Raw genomic sequence first — 17,640 nt, 5'->3', positions numbered from 1 at the left:
AAAATGACGCACTGCCATTCAGTGATTTGCAGGGAAAGGCAGAGAATTGGGTAAAGGGCACTATCCCTCTTACCACAAATAGGTATCTTTCACAGTAGACACAGGCCTTTTTCCAGAAATGTCTGAAAAGAACATTTGGTACTGTTAGTGGTGCTACTACAAGCAAACTAATGCCACTTCCTTCTGTCACTCAAGAAGCAGTCTGGGAAGAGAGTGTGGTCAGGTCAAAGATGCATTTTCTTTTGCTCTAGTAGATGATCTGGATACAAACTACACATTAAAAACATATAACCAGTTCCGCATTTATTCTTCTTCTTTTTAGAAGTGCAAATAATTAAAAAGTGGTGATTTTATAGGTACAAACCAAACAACAAAAAATTGAAGACATACAAAAACAAAAAAATAAATAAGGTGACCCACAGAGCATATTTTCATCCCACTCGATGCCACTCTATCTCAACAGTCTACTGCCCACATGTACTAACAGATACAAACTTATGTCCTTTTAGTATTTACAAAGTGGATGAGAAAAACATGAACAACTGTGTGTTACTGATTTAAAGTTGATTTACTGCTTAATACTGACTAAGGTTAAACTTAATTTCCATATTAGCTAAACAGCAGGCACATGACATACAAATGGGCGCTGGTAAGATTGACTGCTTTGGGAAAAAAACAACCAATAACTAGAGAGTGGAGCAACTTGGCATCCCAACAGAAACTTTATTTTTCATTTTGCACTATGTCTGATTGAAACTAGACATTTTCTGCTGATTAAAACATAATTTACTTGGGAAACTCTCACTGTTTAGCAGTAGCTCACATGGACTAGTAGTGCAAAGTGATGTTGCTGATGTTGAACTACAGCCATGTGCACCTCTGAGGTGTAGAGATTTACCAGCTTGCAGTATCCGCCTTACAGCTATCCAAAAGACGCAGCAGGCAGCCAAGCTGCTAGAGCTGCCTGTCCGTCAGTCCTGGAGCCGACTTAAAACCCTAACAGCCTTTATCAGAGCGTGCACACGCGCGCACACACACACACACACACGTGTATACTTATGGAGGTATAGATGGGCCACGAATAGATAGAGATACACTGATTGATTCAGCCAAATGTGTATTCATGGGGATGCATTAAACAGCACAAACAGACATACATACAAACAAACAAACACAAACACTCTCTCTCTCTCTCTCTCTCTCTCAGACACACACACACACACACACACACACACACACACACACACACACACGCACACACACACCCTCCAGGCCTAAACAACCAAGCCCCATCAATCAGGACCAATTCTCGCAGGCTGCCTGGGCAAGCGCCATCGCTATGGAAACCAAGCCTTTACTCTAAAGCCGTCTTGCTTTGTCTGGTTTTCACACGCAATCACTGCCAACAAAGACCAGCAGACTGCTGCAAAAACTTGAACCAGGCGAGAAAAGAGATGGGAAAAAAGGAAAGAGAGCAAAAAAGTTGCTAAAACTGTCGCCAATTTCTGATAGGAGTAAATTTGGACCATTTGGTGGCATCAACATATGCCAGCTAAAAAAATAGAGATGAAGAGATCAGCAGGCCTAACAATGTTAGTTATTCAACCAACAATGTGATGTGTTATAAAAAATAGGTAAATAAATAAATAAATAAAATAAATAAAATAATAATAATAGTAATAATGATTATAATAATAATAATAATAATAATAATAATAATAATAATAATAATAATAATAATAATAATAATCATAATAATAACAATAATAATAACTTTTTTTTAATAGCACCTTTAAAAACTGAGTTTACAAAGTGCTTTGACAAAAGAGGCAAAGCAGAAACAAAAAGGGTTTCTTGCAAGGCAACATAACCATACAAGCCAAACAATAATGCCGAATTAAGAAACAATTACAAAACAAAAATAACAATAACAGCCCTTACCAATAAGAGTAAATACAATTCAAAGAATATAAGAAGTAACATGGATATAATAGTATATTATAATAGAATTAAACATATTTGAGAGAATTAAAAAAACAAATTGAAAGACTAATTAAAAGACAAACTATGATAGATTAAAATAGATGAGATCACCTACAAGCAAGTCTTTAAAAATTGGTTTTCAGAGAAGTCACTGATTCTGCTCGCCTTATCTCCTCAGGTAAGTCATTCCAGAGGGGCCCCTTAGGGCCTGTACGAGGCCCTGAGGAGCCCCTCTGGCAGGAGAGATCATATGATAGAGAGATCATCTATCATATTTAACTATATTTTGTAACATAAAATGCATTATCATGAACACAGTAGCAGTTAAACATGGCAACACCTGTAGAAGTCTGTATTATAAAACAAAAACAATAGTAGCAGTATACTTATCAGTGATGCTAAAGGAGGAACAAAAGTAAAATTGTGACTGTGTAGGTGAGGTATGAATTTCTGACTCTATTGAATGTGTGTTTAAATAATCATGTATGTGCTGCCAGTCAGGATTTTCAAAAAAACTAATCCTGTCTATAATAATCCCAGATGAAGCCATGTTCCACAGGGCGTGCTTGGGTCAAGCTCCATTCCTATATAACCCTTACCTCAACTCTGAAAGCTTAAGGGTTAATGAAACAGTTGCTTTTCCAATTAAAATATAAGTTAGAAAGGCTAATTGGGATTTGGTCTTGGGGCAGCTGGGGTGTCAAGCAGTTGTGGACATAATGATTCACAAAGCGAGTTTGTTGCGCCTAGACTGTACAGCCAGTTCCCACAGTGGGAAATTGTCCATCATGAACCTCAAATAGTGTCTTAAAATGATATTTTCCTTTCAACAATTTAATCAAGAAGAAGGATTATTTTGCCTATTTGAAAATTATTTCACTTTATTGAGATGGAGATTTTCTTGATACAAGTGGAAAGAACTAAAAAGCATTATGAAATGTTTCAAGACAATTCTCAAAGCAAATGATTTCCACTGCCAAGAAACTAAACGATGTCACTTCATTAGAAACTGTATTCACTTGTTTTGAAAAAACAGAGATTTCAGGACTCAGTAGTACATGCAATGAATAAAGATGTGATGTCTTTGTGCAAACTCTTCCCCATTGCATCATACAGTATGCCATCTATGTCTCCTGCACTCCAAGCAAACTCGCAGGGCTCAGGCTCCACAGTCCATGAGGGACTTGTGGCAGGATGTGGGATAGAATAAGTTCTGAAGTGTAAGTACCCAGAGGTGGAAAACTTTGCCCGACCACACTGCTGTCACAGCGAAGCTGCATTTCTAAAAAGAGTGCCAAACTGGTAATATGCACAAATTGGTCCCATTGAAACCATTGTTGAAGGCTACAGAAAAAAGTGAAGACACTAAGTATCCTTCCGCCCATTGGAAATAACTAGGCTCAATTCCTCAGAGACAGGGAAGGGAAATTAAGCTTAAGTGTGTGTCTGATTTCAAAATGGCCATAGAGCACACACAGAGGAGATCGAATAGGAGCAATTTTGTGTCATTTAGAGACACAGTTGCGGCAACTGACACTTGTTGGCTCATTAAATGAAGAGGACACCTCCAATTGCCAAAGTTGTTATTGGTCTGATCAAAACAAGGACAAGAATAAAGAAAATAGAAACCAAACAATCTATCTCTCGAGTGAAAATAACAAAATAAACTAGAACACACTGTATCTTTATATTCAAATCCAAGTAAAGCAAATACAGGGAAAAGTCTCTACCTGTGCAGTCTGAGAAAGAAGGTATGAAAAATGATCGGACCAACAGTGAGGCATCAAGGAATATCTTTCTTTGGGGGGGTTTCAAAAACCTTTGAAGATCTAAACAGGCTCATCAAAGCATCGAAGGCATTACAATTTTAAAAGCCACCTTGGTGGCATGTTGAATTCCTCTCTGCTGGAAGAAAAAAAAAAAAAACTTCGAGGGATAGCGCCTTTCACGCACTTCAATCACCCGTATTGTTCTGTCAAACTGAGTTCATATAACATCGCTCAAATTACTGGAGCATGTTACTGAAAAGCGACTGAGAAGGAGAGATGATGGCATAAAAGAAGAGATATAAGTACCACCCACGCTGTGGCTGCAAGCTTAGAGGACAGCGATTTCATCCATTGTGCTGACCAGAAGAGCACTTTTAGAGGTACATTTCAATAAAATAAATTGCATTGCCTGTTTTTTTCTGATACTATTGCCTCTATGTTTTATCTTTTGGAACCAATTTGATAGTCATTGGGCATCTACAGTTTGCTGTCCTGAGACCTCTTGGTAATCAGCCATATGTGGAAGAGCTGTACTGTTGATTGGTTGTTTGGCACTGTAAATTGTTTTATTGTGGCTACAGAGGAGGAAAGCTGTTTATCGTGTATGGCAAACATTTGTACACATGCAGCAAGAATGTGCACAAATTAACATAATATATGCACACTTTTACCAGACATGCACCTGAAGCTCACAATTTTGACAGAACAATACTTTATATTGAATGCAAATCTTAAGTCTGAGAGCTTTCCATAGGATACTTTCCAAAAGGAAATTGTTCCTTGTACCACAGTGTCAAATTGTTTCCCTCTGCCATTTGTAAGAGCCAACAGGCTACTTCAGACAGGGATTCATGGCTGTAGCTCAATTAAAAATTAACTTGTTTTCTTCTTATTTGAGAGAAAAACAGTGTAAAGAGTTAAGCATGGGGCCAAGCATGCAACAGCAGGGTGCACATGAAATTGAATTTGACAGAATTAACTTGACAGCATTGGCTTAAACATAATTTGACTGGAAAAGATAAGGAGCAAGGGAGAGAGCGGGTAAGATAGAAAGCAATAGAGAGAAACAAGGAGAGCAAAACAGAGAGAGATGTAGGGAATGAGAACAAGAAAATAACAGCTCCACTAAGGGGCTTCATTTTTTTTTTCAATTGGCAGCTTCAAAGGAATATAAATAATTGAACACCCTCACCCCATCGCTGTGAGTTCTGGCCAATTACTATTAGGAGTACTTTGCCAAGAATGTTACTGTTGAGGGCTCGAAAAGGCCAAAACAAAAGAGAAAAAAGAAGTTAGAAGGTCTGAAAGGCCAGAATGAATGCTGACAAATAACCCTGTCTCCCTGTCCAAAAACACAAACCAAAATGCAAATACAAACTGTAAGAAATAGTCATTAAAAACTGAAAAAAATAAACCACAATGAAAATATTTTATCCTTATTCTCCATAAACGCTAATATAAACCTAGACCTATTAAAATATCAGATATTAAGAGGAACCAAGGAAACACAGGACAGTATCTCTTTCCTCCATATAAGAAACACTGGTTCTTGTTGGAAACTCTTATCAAACCCTAAAGGACAACAGAGCACAGATTAAAAAATAAATAAATAAATAAAAACATTTTTTTAAACTTTGTTTAAAAAAACAAAAACAATCACAGAAACTGACAAACCGACCTTTATTTTACAAAATATCTACACCAAGGGGGGATCTATATGCGCAAGAAACGGTGCACACCATGGCAACTCTGTCACCTCACAGGTCATAAATCAAAAACTAATATCATAAAATGGTATTCATACATCTAATGTCTTCAGTAATTACTTACAGTTTCAATATTCAGTGAGAGATTTTAATCACCTTTCAGCACCTTTAGGTTGTCTGAGGTAAAACAAATTACTCACACCTGGTTGCTGTATGTGATTTAGATCTTTTAACCAGTATGTCTAATATACTGGTTTATTTATTTTACTACAACTACAAGTGTTGGGTCCTTGATACATTTTCCCCTTTTAATCCTTTAATCACAACTAAAAAGCACCCTGGGTTGCAATTTTGCAGAAATTCTATAAATAGCTGACTTGATTTGCACTTTCATAACAACTGATATTTTGCCACTTTATATGCAATGACAAAAAAATAACTTTGATAATGTTTTATTTTCTAAAAAAAATGAAGAACATTCTTGTTTGTCTGCAAATGTTTTGGAGCAAACAAACAAAGATACACACATACAGTAAAGTGAAAGCTGGCTGGTTTGACCTTTATCTTTATCGTCCCTGAGTATCTACATTGCATATGTATAAATGTTTTAAAATGAGCAATAAGGTCCAAACAAAATATAAAAATGAATATTACATGTTTACAATTACTTTTGTTTTTCCTCATACTATGAATGTACAACACTGCCATCTAGTTTCATACGTGTGCTTCTACAGACATTATACGACTACTTGCTCAATATGCTATAGCCGACTCTGACAAAGCTCAGGTGACACCTCACACAATAGTATAATGTTGCCTTTACATACACACACACACACACACCCATACACACACACACACACACACACACACAGAGGGGCGCCTGCACACAAATTTCATGCAAACACACAGATAAATATAGACATGCACACGCAAACAGGGAGCCAAGCATTATTACAGTTGGGGTGGCGGGATTTATTGAGCCATCGTTCTTTCTCTTTTGATTAAAAATGTCTCCTTCTCACTGTGATTTATGAGTTTAAATGGAAGCGATGGATTGCAGAGAGTTAGGGAGGGATGGGAGAGGAAGGGATGACATCATACTTTCAGCTAGGGTGTTCTGTGGTTCTGGGTGCATGTGTGTGTGTGTGAGAGAGAGAGAGAGTGGATACAAGGTGGTCGGTGTCTTTGCCCCCCCCCCCCCCCATGATCGTCTCAGACCACCAGGTGGGAGTGAATATAATTGGACAACTGCACCACTGGGCTCTGTGTGTATGTGTGTGTGCCTGTGTGTGCCTGTGCATGTGGGTGTATGTGTGGCTTTGCATGTGGGTGTGAAAGTCAATCAGCCAGAGCAAAAAAAGGTAGTCTGTGAGTGTGTGCATATATTTCAGGATATAATTTTGGGTGATGTGTGATGAGTAAAAAGAGTGCGAATGTGCGCGCTTGTATGTGTGTGTGTGTGTGTGTGTGTGTGAGGAGAAAAAAAGAGTGTGAACATGAACAAGAGACAATGAGACAGAGTGAGAGAGCTAAACAAAAACAACAATCATATCCACAGGCAGAGCAGACAAAGACTGGCAGATACTGACAGATGGGGAGAGAGCCCTGCTGTTGGTGTATTTGTAAGAGTGTGTGTGTGTATGAAAGAGGTGAAGGGGGGCTAATCTCCATCAAAGATGAAGCAGACTGCACTGAATGTTATTTAAACCAGGGTGAACAAACATAGACTGTGAATAAGTTCAAGTGGAGGAGAAAAACATAGTCCTTCAATGTGGGCAAGTAAACCGAAGACAAGAAATGCATCAGACTGTTCATATGTTACGTGTTAAGAGAAGGAGCTTTTGCACCTCAGCTTTACTTTCACTCTGAAAATGAGTGCGTGGCCTTGCAGTCAGACAGAAAAGGCAAAAAGGAGGAGAACAAAGACATCTGTTTGACATCTGTCTGAGTACAATTTCAGATGTTTTCAGCCAGCTGAGCTGAAAGACACTCGAATTATGCTACCAGACACTCAAACCCCCATGCAATCAAGAGCAGACAGCTCTGTTGAAACATGATAAAAATCAAGTCCTCCTCATGTTATCTTGAACCACAGTAGGAACACACTCACTGAATGTCGGAAACTCTCAGACGGAGGGAACACAGCAAAAATGCAATTTATCTTGCAAATTAACTAAGATAGAAAGGAAAATCAAGCTTGACTCGACTTCCTCAAAATTTCACTTGGGCCAGCTAGACTGTGGATTAGTATGCCTGGAATGTCACATTGGTTGAATCTGTTGACATTTTTAAGTGTCAACAAAAGACAGATTTTATCTTCTTGCTCAGAATTTTTATGGATTACGTCTCTTTGTTTGGACCTTTCTCATTTCATAATGTCTTTGCAGACTTAATCTACTTTTGCAGTTTATTTACCTCTGAATATAGCTTCTCTTTTGCCCGCATAGAGGGTATACCCGCTCCACTTATGGAAATCACTTTAATGATTCAAAATTAATTTATAATTTAAAGGGGCAGTGAGTAGAATTAAGGGGATTTAATAGCATCTAGTGGTGAAGACTACAGATTGCAACCAGCTGAAATTTCTCCTGGTTAGGATTATGTGTTCATTGCTCACAAAGTTTTTACCGGGAGCTGACTTATCCACCAGGTTTCCTAAATTGGTAAAAACACTGAATAAAGCAGTTTTATGTTAAAAATCAATGATTCTCCTATATGCTGTTCGGCATATCACAGAAAAGCTGCTATCCCGGCTCCCGGCAATGTGTGCTCACCTTATCTCATACCCAAATGTTTTTTATTGGGGTCTGCATTATCCGCAGCAGTCTCCTTCTGTCCAAAACAAATGGACCCAGCAATTTGAACCAGTAAACAAATTGAATAAAGCAGTCTCGTATTACAAATCAGTGTTGCCCCGTTACTGTTAGGCATGTTGGAGCAGGATTGTTAGCCTAACACCTGCTAATGTGTGCTCACATTTTTTCTAAGATAACTTAAGATTCAGACATTCAGGAGGTTTTCACTACAATTCTTATTTTTAGGTAATTATACACTAAAAAAACATTATTACTATATTATATTCCATTGTTACCAATATACCCCCCTTTATCCTACAAACTGGACCCTTAAGCAAATGTACTGAAAAAGACAGACAGAGTAGGGGAAGGATAAGTTAAGATCCAATCAAAATGGGATGTCATAGCCAAGACACTGGGGCAAGTTTGCACACACATTTTTATGTCAGCAACACACGCCAACACACATCCTCACAATGATCTACGGCTTACAAACATTCGCCCATTTACCACGTCATACACAAATAATTATTTTACATACTCACCAACACACCTTCCCACACACACACAGGATTTACAAACAATGACACCCAAAGGGGAGTCTCCACACATCGCCATCACTCTTGTTCTACTTCTCTGCAGAGCCTCCTCTTTGTTTTGTCTCCGTATTACTGCTCTAAGCCCATCTTAACGAGGAAATGGTGCGGAACAAATCCTAAGCAGAAGTTGACAGGATGGGAGACGAGACTACTGATGTTGCTAACATGGGAAGTTATGGAGGGAAATTCATACCGACATACATCATGTATAAATGGTAAATATTTAGAGACATGCATGCTTTAAAATAGCCGAGGTGGCTGATTGGTAAAACAGAAAACTCTAATCTATCAAAAGTCTCATGTTCGGTCTTTTCAACAGCTACATCATGTCCTTATCTTTGAGCAAAATCATGGAGGCCCTGCATACTCACGCATCATAAGCACAATTTAAATGCTGACGTAAGAATTGCACTTGTAAAAGTCAAACCTAGCTCTTGACATTGCAGTGGAATAAATATCTTCTTGAGGCAGAAGCAGAGACATCCCATGCACAACATACATTTTGGAGACAACCTTTCTACGGTGAGATATCAACAATCTTGAGATATGTGTCTCTTCACACTAACCAAAAACAAACTGAAAAGGACCGTAGCAAAAAGCAGCTGAAGTATCAAACAGCTCATGTTGCAATGCTTTGTTTACTTTCCATCCTCTATCTTTGTGCATCATTCCCAGTTCCTGTATCAGATATGAATGATGGGCCTCTAAAAGGCACTACATAGGAAAGCTGAGGAGTTATCGGTGGGAGCATAGCAAGTCGTGTCTTGATACTTACATAAGGCGTGGGAGCCGGTGAGCAGCAGTGATAGCAGCAGAGTGGTGACAGGCAGCAGGAGTGGCAAGGAGAGGCGAGGGGCACCGCTGGTGGCCATCTTGGCTCCAGTAGGGGGGGGGGGGTCAGGGAGGGGTGGGGTGGGACTAATCTTTGACCTGGCTGGAGAGCCGAGGCCCCGGCTGCGCAGGGAAGGTTGGGGTCTTCACGCAGGACGGCTTGGGACTCTGCAAAAAGACAGACAAGAAAAATGTAGACATTTTTATATATTCAAAAAGGACATAGCATATTAATGAATATCAGTATAAAATACAAATGTAAATATGCCGGAGTTAGCTTGACTGCTAATTTACATCTGTAGTCCCCTTGGCAGGTAACAGGTAAAAGAAATAGGAAAGAAAAGAAATAAAAGACAGAGAAAACACAACATGATTTATGTATTGTATTTATATGTTCATACTGTTAATGTTGCCCAGATCAACAAATACAGTTTTGAATACAGATGCAACACATTTTCTACACACATTAGGAACATGACTGCTTGGCATTTACACACTGCGTCAGTGAGGTAACAGTCTGATTTTTGCAACAGTTGTAGATTGGAGAAAACATGCCCAAATAAAATGGTGCTAGACTATATGTATCACCTTAGAGCGTTTGACAGGATGCTCTTAGCCAGAGCCACTTGTAATGGAAAGGGTGAAGGTTCTTCCCACATCGACAAGACATGTGACTTCTGACAAAAACACAGACTACTCTACTCTGCTGCACTTTTCACAGCCCCTCATTGCTGCTGACACATAAATGGAAGGAAAGTAATAAGGTGTTGGTGACACTACTGGAAGCAAAGAGTCGAATACCCTAAACCCTGTAACCTGCCTATCTCTCAACAAGGGTCCTCTCACATCCGTTAATTAGCAGGGGAGTCACTGTTTTCCCATCTTTTTTTTCCTGTTCTAATCGCCGGATCTTGTCGTTATTTGCTTATCTCATTGCCTTGTAATTACACAGGCACCCAATGATATTCCAGGCACCGTCTCTTTGTTTTAGACAAATTGCCATTAATCCCCCAAGCTACACAGAAGGACTGGGGACGCCTCCCACCACACGCACACATGCACGTTATTTCTCTCATTGATATGTCTGGTGCAACACAGAGCCACCACCAAGTGGTTATACATACTCTTTAATTAAAAAGATGTGAATAAAGAGACAGCGAAAGAGAGAAGTGAGAGATCCATGAATGACATGAATGTAATGAGTTTGTCACTGTCTTGACGAAACCCATGTCTGCGTCAGCAATCGAGCTGTAAACACAAAACTGTTCCTTCTCAGAGGACCCAGATTACAGGAGCCAGGTTCAAGCCACCGTGTCAGCCTCTGCTTTGGTGTCCTTGTGCAAGACACTGAACTCTTCGCAGCTCCAGGGATGCTACTACTCAGCCGAGCCTACACAAGAGGTGAGGGCGACTCTCTAGAAGTAAGATTAATTACCTGCACACTGGGTGGTTAACAGGGTACTGTAGCACAAACTGTGCGGACGGTGTGCAGTTTATTGTAGATGCCCTAAAGAAACTTTTTTTATGTTTGACGGAGAGGTTAAAGATAATATTCTGCCAACAAAGGTCTACGGTTTTGATCCATGAAATGGCACTTTTGAACTGTCCCTGAACACTTCATAAAATCCACCTGCGAACTTACTGCAAGTTGCTCTTGACAAGGGTGTCAGTGGCTGAAATGTGAACTGGATATACTTCAGATGAACAACAGCATTACTGATTGACAGTTTCTATCTTTATCATTCAGATGCAATCAGGATGAGAAGCACAAAGGCTAAGACTTTACGAATTTACAGGCAAACTCTGGAAAAAAAAAAGGGGGGGGGGGGTATGGTCAGACCATATAACTACCTCAATTATATTTACAATTTACAATTATTTATATTATTATCTGGAGACAAATATGAAGGCAACATTGACTAACCCCTAAAATTTATTTTTAAAAAGTTTAAATCACCTTAATCAAAAACATAGGTGATTATGTCAGCCATGTCAACCAGCAAAATTGTCCAAGGAGTTGACAGATGAACATATGCGGCTGCTTTGCAGGGCTACGTTTGTGACTGCAGCCTTGTGAGAGAGCCAGACAACCACAGCTAATTGCAGTGTAACCAAGCACCTCAGACAGCAGGCCTATACAAGCGCCCCACCCTTCACAGCTACTGGACCCAGCTCTTCAGCTGGCAAGGTGAAGCAGACAGACACATGCAGCAGCAGGCACACTTAAAATAAAACCACAAACACATGCGACAAAACCCATGGCACAGAAGCACACATCCAGTGTAAAGCTGCTGGCCTCTGAACACTTTTTTTTCACATTCGAAATTCAAGAACGCATGACACATGCACACTTTCAAAAACACAAAGGGATGGATCAACAATAAGTCTTTTGTGGCAACACCATGCCAGGAAAGAGAAAAGAGTGGGTGTTTTTCAGAAGCTAAGCTCATCTTTTGACACAATACTATACACACATGACCAACATGTGTGTCCTTGCTTGTTCGTTTTTTTTTTGGCCTGAAGGGGCAGGTGATGTTATTTGTGGGAACTGAGGGAGAAACACTAAAAGAGAAAAGGGGGAGTATCAAATTATCTAGGAGGCCTCTGACTATTGTTCCGACTGTAAACATTGGTGGAGGTATAGGGAATCTCACCCTGCCTGTGGGGAATTACTCTATCTATGCTCACAAGGTGCCAAGGTTATGATTTATGGCCCTCCCTTTAGGGCATGGCTTTCTATCTCCACCTCTTGTTGCTATACACATTTCACAACACAATTACAACAGCTATTGTTGTTGAACGGCCTCGACAAACATAACGGCCAAGTGTGAGCTTCAGTTTAACCGCAGACACTTAATAGGTAAAGGTAAATAAGTGTTGATTGAGAGATACACACATGCCTTTGTACATTCTCTATTAATCCCTGAGGATTTGGGGAAGCTTATACATCATCAGAGCAACATTTTAACCATAACAGCAATCGCGACTCTAAACACAGGTGCCATCATGTCGCTAAAGCAGTCCACCAGTCAAAAGAAAGACGTGATATGGAAACCACAGCATGTTAGTGCCGCTATTAGCACCTCCATGGGAAAACCTGTCAACTCTTGCTAAAAGCATCACTTTGCCTCCAGACATGGGCAGAGGAAAGATAGAGTATTTAGCATTCTGGCAGTGCTAGCAGAGAGGCCAATCGATTGATAAACCATTACCTCAGCCGCTTCCACATTATAGGCTGTGATCGAGAGGAAACTGTTAATGGTCATGTTTGGCGAATTTCAAAGTGAGTAGGATGACTGCAACAATTTGCAAATTTCTTAGGGAAATTAAGTTAATTAGCAAAAGTTAGTGACAGTTAAGCTTGCAAAATGTGAGTTCTGAAAAAGGAGAAGCGCAAACTCAATTGCCGCTGCTGATAACAGTAACTTAGTACTATATGCAAACCTACCAAACAACTTTTAGTGACCTTTTGGCCTTTGTAAAGAATGGGAACCGTTATTAGCAGAAATCTTGTGACAATAGGGCAGATGAGGTTAACATGACCATAAGAAAATTGGTTGTACAACAGCAAGTTGAACAGAATCTTCCCCAAAGTTGGTCCATCAAACCAGATTTAAAAGGTAAGTGAATAATGGACACCACATTCATCAAGTGCAACTCAATGGGATGCCAATGTTGTTCAGTATTTGGAATATGTAAATCATAAGCGTTCATAAGCTAAAATTATCACTTTCTGCCTTCAGGTGGAATTAAAATATTAGCATTTCACACTTAAACGGCTTTGAGAAAATTCATGCGTAGAAATAAGTGCTGCTCATTTTTTTGTTTCAGACTGACAGCCTTACTGTGACAGAGCCCATCCATGAAATTCCATGTTATTCCCACTGATGGGCAATGAATATAATTTGAGGACAGAACTTTTTGTCTTTTTTTATATCTGGCCATCACTCCAGATATTAACCCGTCACAAGGTTTCAGTAATTACAGCTAAAATTGCAACCCAATTTCCACTTAGCGGTGGCAGTCGCTGGCTATCAGGGACTCCCACTTTGACATGGTCAAGCTTTAAATTCAGCTCGTTTCCCCATGCAATATTGATAATAATGCATTTGATTACTGAGATTGAGAAAGGCAGCAAGGGGAAAGGGAGATGGGAATTTGTGCCATATGCATGAAATGAGAGCTGTGCCAATGGATATAAAATTGTGTGCACATCCACACTTGCACAAATGCCACAGTGGGCTGAGAAAAAAGAAAAAGAAAAGAGCAAATCACATATAAAGCGAATGGAGGAGCAGGTAAGTACATACATACATTTCTTGAGAGGAGATGAGACTATTGACTTAAAGACACTGCACTGTTAAAAACACTTGCTTACTCACACACACACTGCAGAGATGTGTAGTTGTATTCGTGAGGAGAAAAACAACTACTTATCACCTGAGGGACCACATTAATAATCCCTTTTATGAGGTGAACAGTAAGCTCACTTCACACACATAGTTAAAAGGCCCTCAGTTTGGTCGAGCCTGATGATCAAAACGGAGTGTTTGATGTCTACAACTTCAAAAAGAATAATATTTTGTGTGTTCACCACCCCCTATCCCCCCAAAAAGTTGGACTTTCCACAGGAGTACATTTTTGATGCATTGTTTGGTTTCTAGAATGTGTATCAACACCATCTAATTTTTGGCTCTAGGACTCTGACAGGCGCTGTTTACAGTGACTCCCTCCTGGAGCCTGGTAGAGAAGTTTTTTTATTCCCCAAGGATGGATATTGACGTCTACCGTGTGAGAGACTTAAGGTTGTGGCTTCAAATTACGTGTCTACTGTCACTGGAAGAGTAAAGAGTTTTTTTTTCTTCTTTTTTTCCTAGCTTTAAAATCTGAACTTTAAGTACAGTTTAGTAATAATAATTTAAAAAAAACAACATTCAACCCTATTCAGACATGTACAGAATTACACTGAGTAAATGGTAAAATGGACTGTATTTGTATAGTATTTTCCGAGTCTTATTGACCACTCAAAGCTCTTTCACACTACACTGTCATTTTAACCCATTTACACACACATTTCTATTCTGGTGGCCGAGGCTACCGTACAAGGTGTACAAGACTCAGAAATCATACTCCACTGACGCGGCATAGGGAGCTATTTGGGGGTCAGTATCTTATCAAAGATACTTCGACACATTGCCCGGAGGACCAAGGGATCGAACCACTGACCTTCCAGTTGGAGGACGACCTGCTCTACCTCTGAGCCACAGCCGTCTCACTAAGAGATTCTAGTAGCTCAGTGAAGCCTCTGCAAGACAATAAAACACTGAAGGCTTTGCACCTCTGATTGAGTCCTGGTTGAGGACTTAAACAGCTCATTTGAGTGAAATTTCCAGCCAAACACAGTAACTATTCACTATTATTATTTCTATAAAGGGCACACAGGTCATATGAAATGAGCTAAGGCTCATAGGTTAATTTCTTCAAAAGGGAACATTATTTTCAACAAGGGCTGCTAATGACATAACATCAGTGTTCTTGTTCAGTGCCTTCTGCCTACAGCAGAAACCTGACTGAGGTCTGTAAATTACTCTAAATTACCTCTAATGCCACTTATTTGAAGGCCACTTTGACATTTTTTAAACTTATTTTTAAATAAAACAAGTTACAAATTACATGAATAAGATAAGCTAATGATCATGTCTTAGGGAAGGGCAAAGGTGTCCACAGCATTGGGAACGTGAGAATACTGTTTCACCAACTTGTTACCTTTAGAGTTAAAGCTAATAAGGCTCATATGAAAAGGACAGATAATATAACAGCTAAAAGCTCCAGACACCAAGACAATGCACATCTTGCACATAATAATATATTTTCAGTCAATAAATGGTTGATATAAATGGCTAAAATAATGCCAGCCTATACCAGTCACATGATAGTGCCTAACACAGATGCTCAGTGTTCTAACTAACCTTTCCAAACAGCACAACAGTAGCCATTGTCTGGTTGTTGTGTAATGGCATGTTATTTTTTGTGTGCAGATTTCAGGCAAGCAACACTCGCTCCAGTCTCCTCACAGGAATGACATGAAATCACTCTTCCTCACCGATTTTTGATTTAAAAGACAAAAATAACGAGGCTGATTCAGTAGGTGATTGTCATAAAAATAAACCAGACTCAATTGCACTGCTTTCTGTTGCAGAAAGATGGAAAAATACTAACTTTCAGGCGAATGCTGCCTTTTTCATGGCCCTCTCTTAACTCTGCTATCTGTTGGTTGCTGTTTATGTTCAGCCTTCAGCCGCCTTCTCTCTCTCGCTGCAGTCTTTTACCTTAGATGAAGTTTTTATGCGTCAGCCCCGAGTTACAGGCTTTTACCTCAGCAAGTTTACTGCCTTTCATTGATTCATACCCTACAGAAGACTAACAACACAGAAACATAAGATGCAGGCCCACTCAGTGCGGCAGTGTGTGTCCATGTGTGTCATAAATAAATACTCATGTTTGTAGTAGTTTGTATATGCATATTTGTACTGGTGATTTTATATTAATCGGCTTTTTATGTGTGCTTTTGAAATATAAGTATGTAATAATGTTGAGTAAATTTATGTGCCCATATATTTGCTTATGTGTGTGTGTGGGTATATCTCTGCTTTTTACTATGACACACACACATACACGCCCCAATTTCAGCTATAAAACAAGTCTACAGCAACCATCTGTTTTTCACCATGCTGAAATCCTAACAGTATTGATTCCATGTGTCATTGGTAAGGTTTCCCTCTCTCACTCTCTCAAACTCTCTCTCTCACTCACTGCACCTTTTCAGCTTTCTGCATAAGAATATTGGCTACATCCTTAAGCAAAATCCACCATGAGAACAAAAAAGAAAACCAAACTCAGTGCACACCATCCTATAATACTTAAAGCTATGTAAATGATGAAAGACATATGGGCAGCATAGGAGAGAAAGGGTCTGTGTGTTTGTGTTTGCGTGTGTGTGTGTGTGTGTGTGTGTGTGTGTGTGTGTGTGTGTGTGTGTGTGTGTGTGTGTGTGAGGGGAAGTGTGTTTAGTTTCTAAATACCTCCTGCTGATCAAAGTAGTCGTCCTTCAAATCCTCCATCTCTGTTTTCTTTTTCTCCATCGGACCCCCTCCCCTCCTCTCCCTCGTTTCCTCTCACTCCTTCCCTTCCCCCCGTCGAACTCATGCATACTAAACTGTGCTTGCATTGCAGATGTTTGGTAGGGAATCACATGAATTTGCATGGAACTGCAGGACTATTATGTAAATGCCCCAGTGTGTATCTACCTCCCAGCTTCACTCTTTCGTTGCCATCCACTCCATCCTGAGAGATCCGTGTCAGAGGAATTTAAAACAAGGTGCACCTGTCAGTAACCACTGTGTGGAAGGGAAAGCCCCAGTGGAAGGAGACAAGCTTATGTGAGAAAAACATATTCATATTTGTAGTACGATATGGTCTATGACAGTAACATTTTAAGCATTAGCTTTGTCTTACATTAAATGCAACAGTAGAATAAGCTGCATTAATGCAACAAGTAGTGAGGTGTGCAGAGATCAGAGCCAAACTATTTCTGTGACCCCTGCATGTCATATATGTTAGAGAGATATGAGCCATGGGGAGGGGTAGAATATTGGCATTATTAAATATATTAAAACACAGAATGTTCGAGATATAACATTAGGATACACACTTTTGCAGGCAAACTAATATTCCAAATAATGAACGGTTCTAAATTACAAGTGACGCAGTTGTCTTTGGTCTTTGGAAGAAGACCATCCAGAAACAACAAAATTTAATGACTGCTATTTGGACATTTCTACCTACAGTATAAACTCCAGAGCATGTCAAATGTAAAATGTGTGTTTTGTTATGACAACCCTTTCTTTGCCTAAAATGAAAGGTGTTTGTATAGGTAAGGAAAAGTGCGCAGCCT

General features: G+C 39.6%; 1 protein-coding gene across 10 annotated transcripts in view; it reads right to left on the bottom strand.

Annotated features, from left to right (window-relative positions):
* Positions 1–17,640, bottom strand: part of ptprsa (protein tyrosine phosphatase receptor type Sa) — a 257,348-nt gene that overhangs the window by 137,112 nt on the left and 102,596 nt on the right. For all 10 annotated transcript variants that reach the window (XM_042515634.1, XM_042515641.1, XM_042515661.1 and 7 more), the window contains one exon: positions 9,631–9,854. In XM_042515634.1, coding sequence (XP_042371568.1) covers positions 9,631–9,727 — 97 coding nt within the window. In that variant the 5' untranslated portion in view covers positions 9,728–9,854. The remainder of the gene's footprint in view (positions 1–9,630; positions 9,855–17,640) is intronic.

Source organism: Plectropomus leopardus, chromosome 3 (genome assembly GCF_008729295.1).
Source record: "Plectropomus leopardus isolate mb chromosome 3, YSFRI_Pleo_2.0, whole genome shotgun sequence".
NCBI classification, from domain to species: domain Eukaryota; kingdom Metazoa; phylum Chordata; class Actinopteri; order Perciformes; family Serranidae; genus Plectropomus; species Plectropomus leopardus.
The sequence above is the reverse complement of the archived record's forward strand: the minus strand, read 5'-3'. Positions and strand labels throughout refer to the sequence as shown.